The sequence below is a fragment of the Rousettus aegyptiacus genome, unplaced genomic scaffold, assembly GCF_014176215.1.
Source record: "Rousettus aegyptiacus isolate mRouAeg1 unplaced genomic scaffold, mRouAeg1.p scaffold_m13_p_15, whole genome shotgun sequence".
Classification (NCBI taxonomy): domain Eukaryota; kingdom Metazoa; phylum Chordata; class Mammalia; order Chiroptera; family Pteropodidae; genus Rousettus; species Rousettus aegyptiacus.
This window is the reverse complement of record NW_023416290.1, coordinates 36666655-36685074: the sequence shown is the minus strand read 5'-3', so window position 1 is coordinate 36685074 and position 18420 is coordinate 36666655. Positions and strand designations below refer to the sequence as shown.

Below are 18420 nucleotides of genomic sequence, written 5' to 3'. Positions count from 1 at the left end.
AAGGACAATCTGGTGATGTCCGGGGGTAAGGAGGTGCGGGCCTGGGAGAAACCAGTGAAGGGTTAAAGAAGTACAAATTAGTAATCATAGATCGTCAAAGGGATGGGGGCACAACACAGGATATGCAGTTGGCAATAATGTAATGGCTGTGTGAGCCAGAGGGAAGGTAGAGTAATCAGGGGAATTGTTTCATAAACTATACATATGTCTAACCAATGTATTGTAGACTCGAAACTAATAATAAAATAAAATAAAATAAAAAAACACTTCTTTCCACTCAGAAAAATCAGGAACAGTACAAAGGCAAATTACGGACTGGGGAAAGATACTTGCATCACTTAAAACCATCAAAGATTTCATATTCAGATTATAAAATCAAGTCCTACAGTTCAACAAGAGAAAGATAATCAATAGAAGGATATGTGAAAGAACTGAACTAGCATTTCATAAAGGAATACTCAAATGACCAATAAGTTCATGCGAAGGTGCTCAATTTCATTTAGTTATAATGAAAATATCAATTTAAACTGTATAAGATACCATTTCATGCTCCTCGGATTAGCACAAGTTCCAAATTGACAGTATCAAAGATCAATAAGGATGTGGAACAACGGGACTCTTATACTCTGCTGAACCTAAAATTTCTCTAAGAACTAAAGTTTCTATCAAAAAAAAAAAAATCATGGCAGAAGAAAAGAGATATAACTTAGCTGCCATGTATATTGGCCAATACATCTTTATAAATAGTTTCTCCCTTGCCAATTTTGTTTGCATGTAATGACTATGATATCATCAAGAATAATTTTGCAATTCTTCAGAAGGCAAGTTAAGTAGTCTTGTCTGGTTTAAAATCTATACTGGTGCAATGATATTTATTTTTATAATAATAAACACCATCTCAGAAATTTGAAAACATGATTCATTAAATGATAAATCTGTAACAATCACATGTAGATTACTACATAGAGTCCAGGAAAATCAAGAGAATATTAAATAAATATTTGAAAATGCACACATGTTAGTTAAAAATGTATTTCTTGGTTCTAGGTAAGTTACTTTATATATCTTATGTATTTATGTCTAAACAAAGGATCTACTATAAGATCCAACATCATAAAAATAATTTAGTACTTTAGGTAATGTTATCATAGTTTAATAGTAAATTTGAAGATTTCAGTTTTAAATATTGTTGGAGCTTGTAACTACAATTTTTTTCTTTAGAAAATGTAAAAATCTTACTTAAACACGTACTCATATACAGAGTAATATAAAATTTAGAAACCAATTGAAATTTTGGAGTCCAATAATTGCAAAAAAATCTATTTGCTATTCTACAAGTAAACATGGAATTGAATATGAGAGAGTTGAGAGATATTATGAATTCTATTGTCAAAAGATCAAAGCTATTAGGCAAAAAAGTAGAAAAATTGCATATTTTAAAAATGATTAAAATTTCAGCCATTATAATGTCACTGAATATTAATTAAAATGATGACAAAAAGGAATACTTTATTTTCTGCTATGCTATATATACAGAGTGGAGGAACAAGATATGATATAAGAAATAAGACCACATTTCTTAAATCTGCCAATATAATGTTTTTGAAGATTAAAAACCTATTAACTACTGATACATAAAAACCAAACCAATAGTGTTACAGAATATCAGTGTATGATCCACAGATATATACTTTTTCAATAAAAATATTATCAAAGGAAGATATATAGGATATTTATGCCAATATTGTAAAGACATGAAACATCATTCAGAAACATTGACCATTCTTGTCTTGAACTCTTCTATACTCAGCTTCTGTGACGGTATTTTCTCATAGTTTTTGTCCTTTTCCCGTGATCGTTCCTTCTTGAACTCCTTCATTGGGGTTCAGGACTCATCCTGCTTCCTTTCCCCCCAAAATATCCTTTCTTTTATACTTCTAATATCCATTAATAGCACTATGACCACCCACCAACTGATACAAACCAGAAATATGGAAATCATCTTAGAATTCTCTCCTTTGTCCCCTATCTAATGAGTCATTAAATCAAATGATTGACTGCTAATTTTGCTCTTTAAAATTTTCCCTGAAACTATCACCCTTTCTCTATCTTTATTACAACTGACTTAATTCAGGTCCATTCAGGCTCTTATCTCCTATCTGAATTATGGTATTACACTGCTAATTCATCCTAAAATACTCTTTACCAGATGCTGACTGAATTTATTTCTTTATTGCAGCCCTGCTAGAATATAAGCTCTAAGTGAAGAATCTCTTGTCTTGCTTTCTTTAGGCTAGTACCTGGCATATGGTAGATGCTCAAAAACGACTTGTTAGATAAACAAATGGCAGCCTAAAAGTCCGAAAAATTATATAGTATGCAAATCTGATTATGTAAATCCTCTGCTGATACCCTTTAAAACTTCTTATACCCTATAAATTAATATGATCTACAGGACTCTCCATGATTTGGTCTCTACTTATCTATCAGCCTCATCTCTAGACACATTCAGTCCAGTATTTTATGGTAAAATCACATCTAATTGCCTATTGTTCCTGTACATATAATGCCTCCATGTCTGTGTTCATTATAGTTTTTTTTAAGTTTTCTATTGGGAATACCATTCAAACTGTCCTTTACCTGGCTAATAATTACTCTTTCTTCAGGTCTTAAATCAGGTATCATCACCTCCAGGTATTCACTCCTAGAATTCCTGGTTGGATCAGATGGACTTCCTCTGGGCACCCAGTACATTTTCTATTTAATTCTAGTTTTAGCACTGATATAGGACCTTGAAGCAATCTGTTTAAGAATCTATCTTTCACTAGATTATAAGCAACTTAGCTTATAAGTGATTTCTTATTCATCTTTGTTTTCCTTGTGTGCGACACATAATAAGTGCTCAATATGTGTCAAAAAACCCCTGAATAAAATTAATTATTCAGTTTAATACCACACATATTCTCTAACTTATAGTCTTATTAATGTCTGTTTTAGGTTCTTAATTTTTTTAAGTTTATAGTTTATAAGTTTTAAAGAGAAAAATGCAATAAAGTTCTAACCGCCAGAGAAATATAAAAAACAATTTCAAAAGGCCCACATTTATGGTATTAACACAACAGAGTTAATTATGTATAAATATAAGCAATTTAAAAAATCATTTAAATATGACCTTTATGTTCATAAATTTCTATATTAAAATGAAAAATAACATTTTGACATACTAAATGAAAAATTCCTATAACAATCACATTAAATATAGTGAGTTACAACCAAGTTATAAGAAATACCATCAAATAACTATTTCAACATTATATATATATAATAATATATATATTATATATATATTATGGCTCAAATTCCAGTATTAATATTATAGTTTGTAAAATTAAGATCAGCCGGGTCCAGGAATTAATGTATCTTTAAATATATTTTTGTTGCACGTTTATGTCTTGACTTTTGTGTACAAGAACCTTAGTATTCAAACATAAATGAGATTTAATCCACTTGCCTATAATTTACTTGCTGTAAAAAGAAACACCATATTACATGGTTTTGTTTGTTCAGTAGAAGATATGCTATTATTTCCAAGATACCAGGGATTTAATGTTTAATTATCAACACCCATTTGAAAAGGCACTGCTTTGACTCACAAATTCCTTAATTGCTAATAGTGGCTTTTCTGAGTAGGAGTGTTGTATCTAATTTATTTTTGCAGATGTGGTTTGGCAACTGAATTTTAAATTAGCAAAGCTTTGAATATCTTCACTGTCAGCAAAAAATTCTTCCATCCCTGCTGCTGGAGAATATTGTTGCTTGAAGTTTTAACAAGGAAGTAGAACTGCAGTGAGAAAACTGATACTACTGGTAAATGCTGCTTACAAACTGAAAAAGAAGTTAGGTTGTCAGCAATAAAAATACTATTCACACAAAATACGTATGAGATGTCATCTTCATCACCATAACTTGCGGGGAATGAAAATTAATTTGGCTGGTTCCAACTTGAGGAACCTAAAGAAAAGCAAATATCTCACAGATCAGAGTGCCCTTACGAAGGACCAGCAGCTGGCAGTCAGGGGACCCACAGCTGAGCCCCTCCCTGAGGAGGAAAGACACCGAACACATTTCAAAAACAGCGGCCAAGGTTAACTTTAAAGCAGGTTCATTCATCACTGAAAAACAAAGTCACTTCAAAAGTTTTCAGAGAAGTTGACTTAAAGTGCCCCTTTCTCTCTGGAACATGTCATCATCCACATATTACTGTAACAAAATGAGTAAGAGAAAAGAATACGTATTTTAATTATGACTCAAACTCGAAGTTGAAAGTAGCATAAAAATGCCTACCCGTTTGGCTGAGCTGAGAAGCGCTGCGACTTTTCCGGGAGAGACCAACAATAGCTACCATTTTGGCCCCAATGCTGGAGCGCCGTTTTTTGCCGCTGGTGCCCGAGGCGCCCACTGCAGTGTCCGACTGGCTGCCGTCGTTCTTCTCCAGCGAGCACATGTCCCCGCTGATACTGGTGCTCTTAGTCATGTTCTTCCCTGAGACGCCCATTTGTCTGCTCTGCATTTTGGACGTAAAGACACTGTAGGCCGATGGGTCGTTAAAATTGACGACAAGAATAAAAAGGGAAAGACAGAGAAGGTATTTTAGATGAAACATCTGGAACATAATTACGCCATTTACTTATGGAACATATTTTTAGGATTAAAAAATTTTGAATACCATGGTCTCGAATGGGCCTTAATATCAAGGCCCACCTTAACTCGACTATAGAAAAACAGACTTATGATTTTATTTCTCCCGTTGAAGAAGACAGTAGTTTGTATGGTCATAGTAAAAAAAAATATTCACAAGGAAAAGATTTCCAAAAGCATTTTTCTCCAATTTGCTTTACTATTGCTTTTAAAAAGAAATTAGTTGAGTGGGAAATTTTTACAAAAAATGGCAAAACATTATAGCATCCATTTGAAAAAAAAAATCATCCATTTGAAAAAAAATCATCATTTTTCTACACAACATGGTCAGAAAGTAATCAGTGAGTAAAGGAAGCACGAGGGCTGATGATGAGCCACTGCTAGGCTAACACTGTGAATGTGTAATAGCATGTGAAAAAAGACTGTTTTTTTCCTATGATTGCTGGGGTGTGGCAGGAGGTATGTCAGGGGGTAAAGAATCTGGAAGCAGCTGGCCCCATAAACCTGGAAAAATGTGAAGGAAACAGCCTGCTTTGCAGAAACAGGAAGACTTATTTACATGTTGTCAATTTTTGACTCGGTATTAGAAAGTCATAGTTTCTCCTTTAATTTGCTTCTGATAATCTGCTAAAAGGCTAGGACCACTTTTTAATTTTATTAATGTATGTACATTTTCTCCAAGTATTTAAAAGGGGAAAGGCTAAATGTGATATTTTAAAAAATATACAGTAAAGTGTACTATTTTATCCTTCACATTCGTTTCAAGGAGAAATGAGGCATAAATAGGCTGAGAGGGAGGGTTGGAGAGAGAGATAAGAAAGAACAAACCCTAAATCAATCATATTTAAGCTTGATCTTGCTATGCTTTAATAAGCAATAATAGAATAAAAGTGATTTGTAGACAAACATGGGCTTGAATCCCATCTTTGCGGCTACTTAACTGACTTCCTTCAGAAGAGTTAATTGCTCTATTCTGAGCCTCAGTTTCCTCATTTAGAAAATCAGAATATTTTACCTTTTCATTTTTAAAAATAGAGATAATATGTCTAAAGCAAAAGTTCAATAAATGAAAATTATAATAATTTTTATTAGGGAATATGGAAAATAGGTAAAGTTAAAGCCCTTCAACATATATTATAACTACTTAACAGCACCAATAGAAATACTTGTAATTATAAATTTAAATTTGAAATTTTTGAAATTAAAATGTCTAAAATAGTTTTCACATAGCCATTGTTATAAAATGGAGAGTCGACTGCACTGAGTCAGGAATTCTGGGTTCGCTCTTTGGCTTTATTGACTGATCTTGAGAGAGTTATTTCCCTTTCTAGAACTTAGTTTCCTCATTTAATAAGTGAAAAAACATAGGTAAAGCACCAAGCAGAATGCAAGACACATAAGAGCTCCACAAATTATTCTCTTCATTTTACCCATTATCACCAACCACCATCATGCATCATCATCATTTCTTTAGCATCCATTAAATTTCTTGAAATGGAATATCTGTAAGGTCTCCTCTTCAACTATTAAATGCTTTGCTCTTCTAGATATCTCTTGTTCCATGCATTCTGAGCAAATAGACACAGAAATACAACCTAGGATTTCAGTCTGCTGTCATTAAACAAGGCATGGCACAGTGTAGAAAAGTCAAAGTTTGATCGAGACTAAGGCTCTGAAAATAACATACGCCTGCAGTAACAGTAACTTAGTGCTCCTGTTACATAGAAATTTTTACTGCAAACATATATTTTCTAAAACAAAAAACCCCACCCAATCTATTACTTCCCAAGGAAGTCAAAGATTTACTCATAAAATATTGCTTATTGTACCATGTGATCTTTTAATTTTCATGACTGGATACAAAAGGCAAAAAAAAAAAAAAAAAAAAAAATCTTGGCCTAAATCAAGGAGGACACAGTAAAATACTAACCGAAAGTGATAAATTAGTATGCAGATAAATATTTTAATTACCATTTGGTTTTAAAGAAGTATACTTCTCTTCAATCTAACAGCATTATCTACAAAAGGGTTATTAAAAGTTTTATAAGATGGGTTTACTTTTCGTGTCCTTAAAACTTAAGAGATCGCCAGGGATGAGTTTACAAATAGTTGCCCTGCGGCTGCTGTATTATGAGGAGAGGGAGACCAATGTGAGGGTGTCACTACTGGTTTCCTTTCCGTTCCTCACTGGACAGTCACCTACAACTACAAGCAATTAATGTTGCGAGTAAACAAACTATCAACCATAATTTCTGAAGTTTTGGGACTCTTAATTTATGGAACACTTAGGAATGGCTCTGTAAACATGGGTGATCATTTGGAATGGTTAAGAAAGCAAAGACCCATTACATTGTTAATTACTTTAACAGAAAACATCTGTAAGTCTAGTAATATGGTAAGTCTCCAACATTGCTGGTGGGAGTCTCAGTGATAAATTTCTGAAGGGCAATTTGACAATATGTTTCAAAAGCCTTAAAAAATGCCTACTTTTTAATGTATCAATTCTACTTTCAAGATTTATCCTAAGAGAAAACTTAGCAAGATTTAGTACAGATTCAGCAGAAATGATATTTATTGAAAAAAATGATTGTAACAGCAAAACATACACACACATAAAGGAAAACCCCATAGGTATGTAACAGTAGAGGGTGTTTAAGTAAGTTATGTTCATCGATAGAATAGAATGTACCTTTGAAAATGCTGTTGTAAATAAATATTTATTGATGTAAAATATGTTCTTGAGATGGGAGAAGTGTGAGAGGAAGCAGATCTTTGCAGCTTAGCTTTGGCTGGCACACATACCAAATACGGATTTCCCCTAATGCTAGGGGACACGAATCAAATGCTAGAGGCTATCCAGTGGCACACACACATAAAAATAAAACGACAAACTAAAAAAATCCACACCAAAAAACAGCAACAACAACCAAAAGAAAATGATATGAAAAGAAAGAAACATCTCTTGTTAAAGTAAGTAGTTCAAGGAACCTGGGTTTATGAGATGATCTCCTAGTCACCCATATAATCCAAGAATAAAGAGAACATAAGGAAAAGTAAACTTAAATGTTCAGAAGGTTATGTTCTAAGGGAGAAAACTATAAATCCACATAGCAAAAGATCTGGAAGAATATACTGTGAACAGTGTGCTAAAATAGTTTTTTTTCTGGATGGTAATTATGCTTTAAAAATATATATATTTTTTCTATTTTGTTTTTTATTTTCCAAAATGAACATAAAAGGAATTGGCAATAAGAAAAAAATAAAGCAGACAAATAAAAAGAGCAACCAAGGGCCAACATTCATAGGTCAAGCTATTCAATACACACAGTTCATTCCCCAGGTTAAAGGTATAGCATGACTTTCGCACTAATTCTGAGTTTACTGAACAATAATATTGGGTGTTGGTGTAAGATGCTCAGTTCCAGAAAGAGACAGTGTTTCTACAGTGTTCCTACATTTCTAAATATTGTTTTACACATATTTTCTAATTTTGGCTTTAGACAAATACTGAAAAACTATCTTTGTTATTCTCAAAGTAAAATTGCCGATGCAAGTTATCTATCTTATGACATAATTATAGTTGTTGAAAGTTGCATACTGAAAGATTTTTAAAAAGGCAAATCTAGTATTGTCAACTATTAGGAGAAAGGTAATGAAAGGTAAGTGAAATATTTTCAAATATTTCCCCAAAGTCTTAAATAGCCTATCAGGGATTAAAGGAGTATGTGATTACATGAAGACTATAGGCCATAGGTCCAAAAGCATTAACTGGTGAATGAACAGAGTTAAGTAATTGGCTGTTAAGATAAATAGGAAACACATGACAAAGACAAATTCTGAGTTTGTGAGAGTATTGGCATAAAAGTAGCACTGTACATAAAATATATAGTCATGTCGAAATGATATTTCATCTTGAGAACTTATCCAAGGAATTAGAGACTGAGGTGATTAAAAAATGTGTGGATAGAGATATAAAAGGCCTAGCAGCTAACACAGTGGAACATGAGAACTGCAGCACAGGAACAGAAAAGACACTTATGGAAGTAGGCAGAGATAATTCCAGGAGTGGAAGTATTGGAGCATCTTGGGCTCGGAAGTGGTGCTAGGGAGGGCTTGTAGAGCTCAAAAGTTAGAAGACAATAGTAATGATGGTAGAGTAGGAAAAAACCCAACGAGGCTGGCCAAGCTCCCAAACATTAGAGCATCTTGAAAGGCTTAAATTCCTTTTCCCTCCCTCTGCTGTCTTCCTGGAGGTAGGTGCCAAGAGTTAACTGAATATCTATCACCAAGATAACCTGCTTGTACCAGTTGCCAGTCATTGGGCTGATATCTGGGTTTTTAAAGAGCTATTTCTGGCATAGCCCTTGCTGTGTGTGTGTGTGTGTGTGTGTGTGTGTGTGTGTGTGTGTGTGACGAACCCTGCCTCTGTCTAAAGCTCTCCTAATTAAGACATTTCTGTATATTAAATACTCCTCCTTTCCTAAAATGTGGAGCTTGAAATTATTATTATCCTAATTTATGATTTAATAAGCTTTATTTCACTTACTCAAATGACCATCAATAATTTTAGGCTAGTAAAGTAGTAATCATGTATTCAATCAAAGTTTATTGAACGTCTATCTCTATAAATATGGGATACAAATATGATATGACATGATCTCTTTTAATTTACTGGCAAGTAGCTTGTCAAATGCAAATATGGTTGCATAAGAACATCGTCTTAGTTTATAATTGAAATTTCAATGTCAAGAAACCCTAATTAAGTTAAACAATCAAGAAAACGTCTCTCTCTGAAAAGTATGTAAAAACTGAGTTTCTATTGCCAATTTGATTTCTGGAGATGACAAATTCAAAACTTAGTATTTTTAACATTATTGCAGATACTATGCATTTTATCGACATACTATAATGTATTAGGGTACTATCTAAATATATTGGAAGGTGTGTATGTGTATGTGTGTCTATGCCACAAAGTTGATGGCCAGTTTTAGGAAAAAATATTTAGCTAATTAATAAAGCATTTTAGTCAAAAACATCTGCCTTAATTATCCATTAGACACTGGATCTCATGGCTGAAAGCAGCGTCTTGGGGGTCACAGAGGACATCACTGCTTAGTTAGGATAGTTTAAGGAGCACTAGGAAGACCTATGATCTCCAAAATTCCTTTCCCAACAGCTTGTTAGTGACTAAAATTCCACTATATTATCACAATTTCTAGATCCAGAACAACATTGCTAATGGTTTACCAGAAAAGTTTCTTTTACTCATTGGGCCTCATTTTCCTAACCTAGCATATGAGGACATTAGAGGCCAGTATTAAGGTATGTTTAACCTCCAAATTTTTATGATACTTCTGTTAATTTATTTTTTACAAATTAATTCCTTTCAAATCTTCATGGTTCTTTTTCTTTTAAATCCAATTTTGCCTATTGCTCCCCATGGTTTTCCTCAATGATTTTTAAGCAATAACATCTCTCCCTTCACAAGTTTCTGGAATAAAATCCATAATTCTAACCCAACAAAAGAATGTGTGCCTAATCCCCTTACGTTTTTCTATTCTCTTGTTAGGTAGCTAAGGCAGATACCAGTGACAGGAAACAAAGGATTAGGGGCCCAGCTTAGAGACCGCCCAAAGAACACCCCAATGGTAGTAGAATTCTGGGTACGCGCATGTGCACTAGGTAAAGAGTTATATAGCAGCCAAGTGTCAATCAAAATGACCTCACCTAGGAATGCCTTTGGAACCACCCAACGTGGCCCAGATATAATGCAGACATTCCCACTTCTGGCCATTTTGTGTTGGTTATGATGGTGGTTGTTACAGCGCTCTGTTACAGTTCTTTGCTGAAACACGTGCCTCTTGGGGCATGCTTTGCCTTTCTAAAATATACTTTTAATAAATCTTTTCTAAATATCACTGACCTGTGATTCGTCACTGCGTCAGTGAGGAAGGACCCAGGAATAGTGCCACCAGCCACACTCTGTGCTCTTTTCTCTCCCCTCCCCCATGCCGCTGGGAAAACGCCTGATTTCACATCACCCCAGCGGTAACAATTTCACCTGTACTTTTCAGCTAAAGCTGACTATTTCTATATGTAAATATTTTAGGCAGGAATAGACTTGCCTCTAACTCATTTTCATTTTGGCTTCTTCTGATTTTACCACATAATTACATAGCATTTCCAGTAACATACAAAGGCATGGCAAATTATCAGAAGTATGTATACTCACTGGCCCATAACTTCAAGCACCATTTTACATTTTCCGACATTCTTATTAATATCAAAGGAACACTAATAGTTAAGATTTTGTGAAAAATAAAGAATAAACCAAGAGCTTTGATTTATTCTTGCTAATCATCCAACTCTATAATCAGTGTATCAAGTATGTAGATTATTTAACAAGTGATGAATATTCTGCACTATTAAGATGATTACACTTTATAAAAATTCACATTATGCTTCCAGAAATAATACTGAAAGCTAAATCAGCATATGAAAATATTCTTAGACTATAATTTATCCATATAAAATCATAAAATACAAAAATATGCTTAAACTGTAACTTTTGCCCATATAAAATAACTAGATGTTGTGTTTTAAAATATATAAAAACTTATAAATAGCTATGTATTAAGGATATTCTCAGTCTACAAAGTACAAAATACATTAGTCCCCTATTTTGAAAAATAATGGACACTCCGATGTTTTTGAAAAGTTGATACAAATCAAATTTAAATTTTAAAAAATCTCTACTTTTGTATAATCACATTATACCTTGTCAGAGACTGAGAACATGCCTTAAACTTACATGTCATGATAAAAACTAATTATTATCTATACAGCTCCCATGACTAATTAAAATTAATCTTTCAAACTTACGTGGAAGAATCTACCTGAATTTCTGAAGCCTCATCAGATTAAAAAAAAAACAAAAACACAAAAACATTCCAGAATTTTTTCAAGAGGTCAAATATATATTATCCATATATTATTCCTTTATATTTGAAAACAAAGATACTTTTATTGAAGGCTATGTTTTCTTTATATTTGCCTGATAATAACTGAGCAGAAAGAAGTAGATTCTGCCCTTTTACCATTCTTAGCATCTGTTAGAGTCAGGTAAAATGGTCTGTAGGGCACTAGAAATAACTCTCGCTGTTCCAACTTCCTATAATTTGTGGCATTATGTCACACACATTATGTTATTCTTCTTAGTGAACTTTGCATTATTGCTCTAGTAAAGGCTTTCTTACTGGAAAAGACAGTGATTTTTACTGTCTATCCTCTTTAACAGATAGCAAGGCTCAAGAAATAGGGCCATGGGATTTGGAAAGGTAGGTGAAGAAGCGGACGGAGCACATTTCGTTTCCTGAGACCATGCTATTATCAGGTATCAGGTCCCTCTCTTGCTTGGGAAAAATCAGAGTTCTGGACTTAGAGATTAAAAACCAAGGAGTCTTTCTTTCAATAGTATAGTGACAGGCCAATGATTATAGATATTTAAAACTATCTAAACAACAAAATTTCGAGTAAAGATTTTTAGTATTTCTAAATTCAATTTTAGTGGGTATTAAAAAATTGATGTCTAAAGACTATGTGTGAGTGCACGCGTACATATGCGTATTGTTTATATTTCTTATTTTCCATATACTACGATGTTTTGACATCTTAAAAATCTACTTGGCTGGGGATATTGCAGCTCCTTGGGACTAGCCAATTCTCAGCCACAGTAAAGGGCTCAGCGAAGAGCCTGGCTTTGATACACAAACTAATCAATCCAGAGCCAAAACTCCTCCTCCAGGCCCATTCACAGTAAGCCAACATCCCCTACTCGCCAGTCGCCCCAGAGCCCATACCAGGTAACTAGAGATCACGCCAGGGCCCAAAGACTAGCCTTCAGGAATTATTCAAACTAGTCAGGCTTAAATTGTCTATTCTGCTGTAACTCATGTTTCCTGTGGAAACCTTAATAAAGGCTCTGGCCTAGAACTTCCCCTCGCTCCTGCTTTCTGCCTCCTGACCAACCTGTGGCTTCGGTGTGTGGTCCTGCATGGTGTGGCATGCCTCCTGTTTCCTATAACCTATTAGTATAATAAACTTTTTTCCCTTAGCCTCTCTGTGTCTCCTCTTGTGGCAGTACCTGACTGACCATCATATAGAACACAGAACAGTGTGTACACACACACACACACACACACACTCTCACAAGGACTGTACCAAAGACAATGGCTTGTAGTCCTAGTTAAGATTTAGAAAAACAAAATAATAAATTAGAGGAAATATGAAGCAAAACTCACAGGAACTTTAACATGCAAATTACTTTGTGAAGTATAGCATTGTATCTAGGTTAAAACTCGAACTTGCATATTTTAAATTGAATTTAGGCATTTCATGTGGAAAGCAAAATACTTTTTATAACAGGTAATAAGAACTTATTATTTGTTAAAATATATTTCCCTTGCCTCATTGGACAAATATTGGTAATTTCTCTTTGACTAAATCTAGTGTAAATAAATTCAATATATTAAAATTCCTAAAATTACCTCTTTATTCACCCCTAAAGAAAATATTTTTTCATGTAAATTCATACAAATAATCTGGTTTAATGTAGAACATTTGCTTAGCCTGTATTTCTGCAATAGATAATGTTCCAATATTATTACCCAAGTATAAATTTGTTTTATATGTCACTCAGAAATTGCCACGAACAAAAGACAATAGCCTCCTGACAGTAATATTTTGACAAGATGTCCTTGGTCATATATACCGATCCTTCTTTGGATCTACTTAAAGGAAGGCCTTCACCTTGTTAGAAATATAGCGATTTATTTTTCTTTTCAGATTCCCAGGTAATCAGTCCTGCAGAAATCACGGGTCTGCTCTGGGATGATGTCTCAGGTTGTATAATGCCAATCCTGTAAGGTTGGGAAGTCCACTGGAATTGGAACTTATACAGGGAAGTTAGGTGAACCAAATTTTAGTCTAGTGCATGGTTTTGGGAGTTTTCCTACATTATTATAAATGTGAAAGCTATAAGAATAACAAAATAAAACCATGTATTATACAAAACAAAAGAATTGCTGCATTTTTCTGGAGCTAAAGTACTTTTCCTAATAGTGAGAATGTGGAGACTAAAGCTACATTTTACTAAGTGTCGTTTTTAATTTTCTTTTGTTGGAGTAATCAACAAAATAATTTTATAGGTTTTTACATCGCTTTCCCCAAAAAAGGTATTTTAAGAGTTACTGATCAATATTCTTGAAAGAGAAACAAATTAGATTTGAAATGGGCCTAATTCTTCATATTGAAGTAATGAGGTCCCATAGTGCCCCCTTATCCAAGGGAATCATGTCCCAAGACCCCCAGCGGATGCCTGAAACCATGGAGAGTACCAAACCCTATATTTACTATGATTTTTCCTATACATATATACCTTTCACTTAGAGGAAGCCCTTTACAGCTCCTCTTTATTTGAATTGTCAGCATTCAAACTCTTGCGCTTTGGGGTCATTATTAAGTAAAATAAGGGTTACTGGAACACGAGCGCTTCCATACCATGACAGTCAATTTGATAACAAAGCTGGGGATGGCTACTAAGTAATTAACAGGCAGGCGGCATTCTACAGCTTGGATTATGCTGGACCGAGGGGTAATTCATGTCCTAGGCGGGACAGAGAGGGAAGGCACAAGATTTCATCACACTACACAGAATGACAAAGAATTGAAAACCTATAAATTGTTTATTTCTGGAATTTTCATTTAATATTTTTGGACCACACTTGACTACAGGTAACTGAAACTACGAATGTGAAACTGTAATTCTACTTTTCATATTTCTTAAATTTAGGTCATGCTCCCTCACAGGAAAACTTTTATATTTGATTTTTAGGTAGATATGTAGTTCAACATTATTATATGATTTATTCAAGGCAACAAAATCTGATAATTTCATCAAGAGGTGAAACCTAGGTTCAGGTTCAGAGTCAGTCAGAAATGGGTTTCTATTCTATTTCTATCATTTAATGGTTCGTGACTTGGAGTATAGTTCTTTACTTGTTCTGAGTTTAGTTTTCTCATCTATTTATTATATACCTTTCTACTCGAATGTTAGCTTCATAGGGCAAGGACTTAACCTCTTTTGTTCACTGCTAAATCCCAGGTTCTGAAATAATGTCTGCCACAGGGCAAGAGTATAGTAAATATTTGTTGAATAAATTTTATTAATTAATCTAATAAAAATAATAACTCACAAGGTTGTGATGAGGATTAAGTGAAATAACATATATGGTATTTAACACATGCTATATGTTAGATGCTTGCTCTAATTATTATATATGTTTATAATTACATGGAGAAATTGAGACTTTAGTAAGCACAGAAACTTAAACTTGCTAGATTTATTTGAAGCAGCTATTTTACATAAACAGAGAAGTTCTGTGGCCTCAAAGAAATGGTTCCTTAGACTTCATATAAGTAAATAATTCCCATACCTTTGGTCATTTCAAACTTGAAAAGCTGTATTTCAATGAAAATATTTATAAGATGAGCTTTACATAGGTGATTAATAATTAATAATGCATATACAAGTAAATTCAATTTAACAGACATTTATTATCTGTGGTTGGTACTAAATGAAAAGTTATACACTTTTGGCAGTAAACGAAATGCTACACAAATCCATGCAAATAAACTTACTTTTCCATTTTGTTGATAAATAATGACTGAAACAAGACATTCTCTTAATTCAACAAATCATCCTGAAAACACTTCCAAACTCCAGAACCCATATTTTCCCATAGTATCTTTTTATATAGAAAAATGCCAATTTAAAAGCTGTATTATTGTTTTTAGCTAACTATTATTAAGACTTGATAAAAATGCCCAGAGAGATTAGAGACATAATTATAGCCAATGAAGAGGTCAATAACCTGGGCACACTTGTGGCAAAAATGTTCACATGAAACATTAAGGTATTATTTTTTCAAGTTTACCTTGCAAATAGCAAAAATTAGTTCAAAGACATTATTACTTCAGTTACCATTATGAAACTAACACACTTGCATTCTCAAATAAATGTTGAGGTGCCAAAGGCTAGAAAAAAATGAAGCTAATAAATATCTATGTATCATAATAAAATAATCAATATAAGTAGAATTTAAGCAAATTGTAAATATTGTGTCTCTAACATAATTCTGGCAGTATATTTATAAACTACTTCCACTTTCATGGATATTTATGTACTATAAGTTTTTTCTTTAATAAACATAACCTTTCACTTCTCTTAAATCCATGTTTGAATGAATAATGAATTGAATGTACAAAGGCAGACAGAAATACAAGGTATTTTTCTTTATCTTGATTTTTTTACAGTATTCAATTACAAGCATATAATAAGCGTATGTGTTGGTATTATATTTTATATCGCATTATTTTATAATAGGATTTTAATTTAAAACAGTGCCAATTCACATTATGTGTGGAATCTAAAATTTTAATTTAACAAGTAACATTTATTAAATTTTTCAGCATTAAATCTTTACATTTTAAAATTATTATGTTCCAAAGTAAAAATCGTAAGTCCTCAGAACTTTCTGAATGATTGTTATAGATTATTATACAATGAAACTATCGAATTGCCCAAGATTTAGCATTAGTCATTTAAAGTCAAATTTATGTAAATAAACACAATTATGCCAAATACATATTTTTGAAAGTAGTCACATATAAATTTAATGAAAAAAATTATGGATTTAAAAGACAGGATTACCAGTTAAATTGTTGTATTTAAAAAAGACCAGAAATTTATACCAATTCGATAGTCTATTTACTTAAAAAAAAACAAACTCTATCTTCTTTGTAACAATATGTATCTTTCCTAACCAAGATTTCTTAATTCATGCTTCTCTCAGAGAAAACAAAGAACTTGACTTTGTCTGAGTATTTTACTTTGTCGAATTATATTTTATAAAGGCTCCAGATCTGCACTTTTCAGTCCTATAGGCACTAGCAATATGTGGCTAATGAACACTAGAAACATGCCTCATCCAAATCGAGATATACTTAAGTGTAACATAAACACTGGTCTAGAAGTCTTAGTACACCCCCCAAAGAAAGACGAACAGATATCATTAATCTTTTTATATAGATTCAAATTTGAAATTAGAATTTTTTTGGATACATTGGGTTAAATAAAATACATTAGTAAATGAATTTTACTTCCTTAAATTTTTTTAATGTGTCTAGTTAAGTATTTAAACTTACCTATGTAGCCCATATTTTATTTTATTGAACAATGCTGCTCTAGATAAGTGGTTTAAAATGCCAGCAAAAATATTTGATTTAAAATGTATTTTCCTATGTAAATTATCATTTCCCTTTGATATTAATTATGACATTATTGTTGTTCTGTGAATAAAATGGACTAATGCAAAAACCTTATAAAGGCAATCAAATGATATCACTGAAAACAATTAAGCTTAATGTTAAAAATAACTAAAATAGAAATGACACTCAAATAAAACAAAATAAGTACATTGAAAATGAAAATATAAGGCAGTAAAAGAACATTTTAGCAAATAAACATTACAAAGATAAGGCAAACACATGCACTAAAACATTTATTTTTTAATTTTAATACTTATTTGGACATAGGTATTTCCATTCTGTTAAGGGCAACAATTCCCAACCTTGAACAAAGAATATCGATGATTTGCATAGCTAGTAAGAAAAACAAGCCAACTGAATTTAACTAGGAGACTCACATTGGGGGTGCAGCTGCGATGCTTGTGCTGTAACTGAGTAACCGAAGTAGTTTGAGTCTGAGTTGCCCCATTACATAAAATGGGGACAATATACCCCAACCTTATTCAGAAAGTTGTTATAAGGCTTTCTATGTTCTTTCTAGCTTATTTAACCAGGTATCCTTACCTTCAATATTATAACTTCAATCCCCCCACTTTTTTCCCCAATTATCAGCCCTCTTATCTTTCTTACACTTAACTTAGATTCCATAGCCCATTATCTCAAAAACTTTTTACTACCTCTCCTTATACGGCATCCTACTGGCAGAACCCTCCGATGAATGCTATGCTACCATGTGCTTCTTCTATGCCTACATCTCCAGATTTGAGCACTGTTGGAAAAAAAATTCAATAGGACACATTGGTTCCACTACAATCCACTGTCATTGGCCTTAAAAGTTACTCTATACGTGTGCTTCCCACTCTCCACAATAACCACTGTATTGCTTCTTCATGTTACTCAAACCTCCCACCTTTTGTTTTTCTCTCAGCGGATAATTTTTCCTTTTATTTCATAAAGAGAATGGAAGTTATCAGAAGAAATTCTCTTATCTTAAAAATAATATATACACACCAATATTTATACCAATATATATACAGATATTCCCTCCCCCCCCAACACATCCACATGCCAATCATTTCTAAATTTAAATTAGCTAACTAGATTTCTTTTCTGAAGTTCACAACTGTCTACCCAGTCACCAAGTTATAATAACCACCCAGATACAGGATATCACAAATTTGATGTGTCCATTACTGAATTTAACCTTTTTTTTTTTTTCAAATATATTCCTCTTTCAGTCTTCTCTGTTGCAGTAGAGTATAACTATTTACCAAGTTGCTTAAGATGTAAATCTGAGAGGCATCTTTGATTCTTCCCTTTCTTTTAACTCCACAGCTACTCTATTATTAGATCTTA

At 33.1% G+C, this 18420-nt stretch overlaps 1 protein-coding gene across 50 annotated transcripts in view; it reads right to left on the bottom strand.

Annotated features, from left to right (window-relative positions):
• The window catches only part of RIMS2 (regulating synaptic membrane exocytosis 2), a 526738-nt gene that overhangs the window by 79221 nt on the left and 429097 nt on the right, over positions 1–18420 (bottom strand). For 47 of the 50 annotated variants that reach the window (XM_036232966.1, XM_036232917.1, XM_036232918.1 and 44 more), the window contains one exon: positions 4345–4586. The exons of the other annotated variants lie outside the window; for them this stretch is intronic. In XM_036232966.1, the coding sequence (XP_036088859.1) occupies positions 4345–4586 (242 nt within the window). The remainder of the gene's footprint in view (positions 1–4344; positions 4587–18420) is intronic. 50 annotated transcript variants of the gene reach the window in all.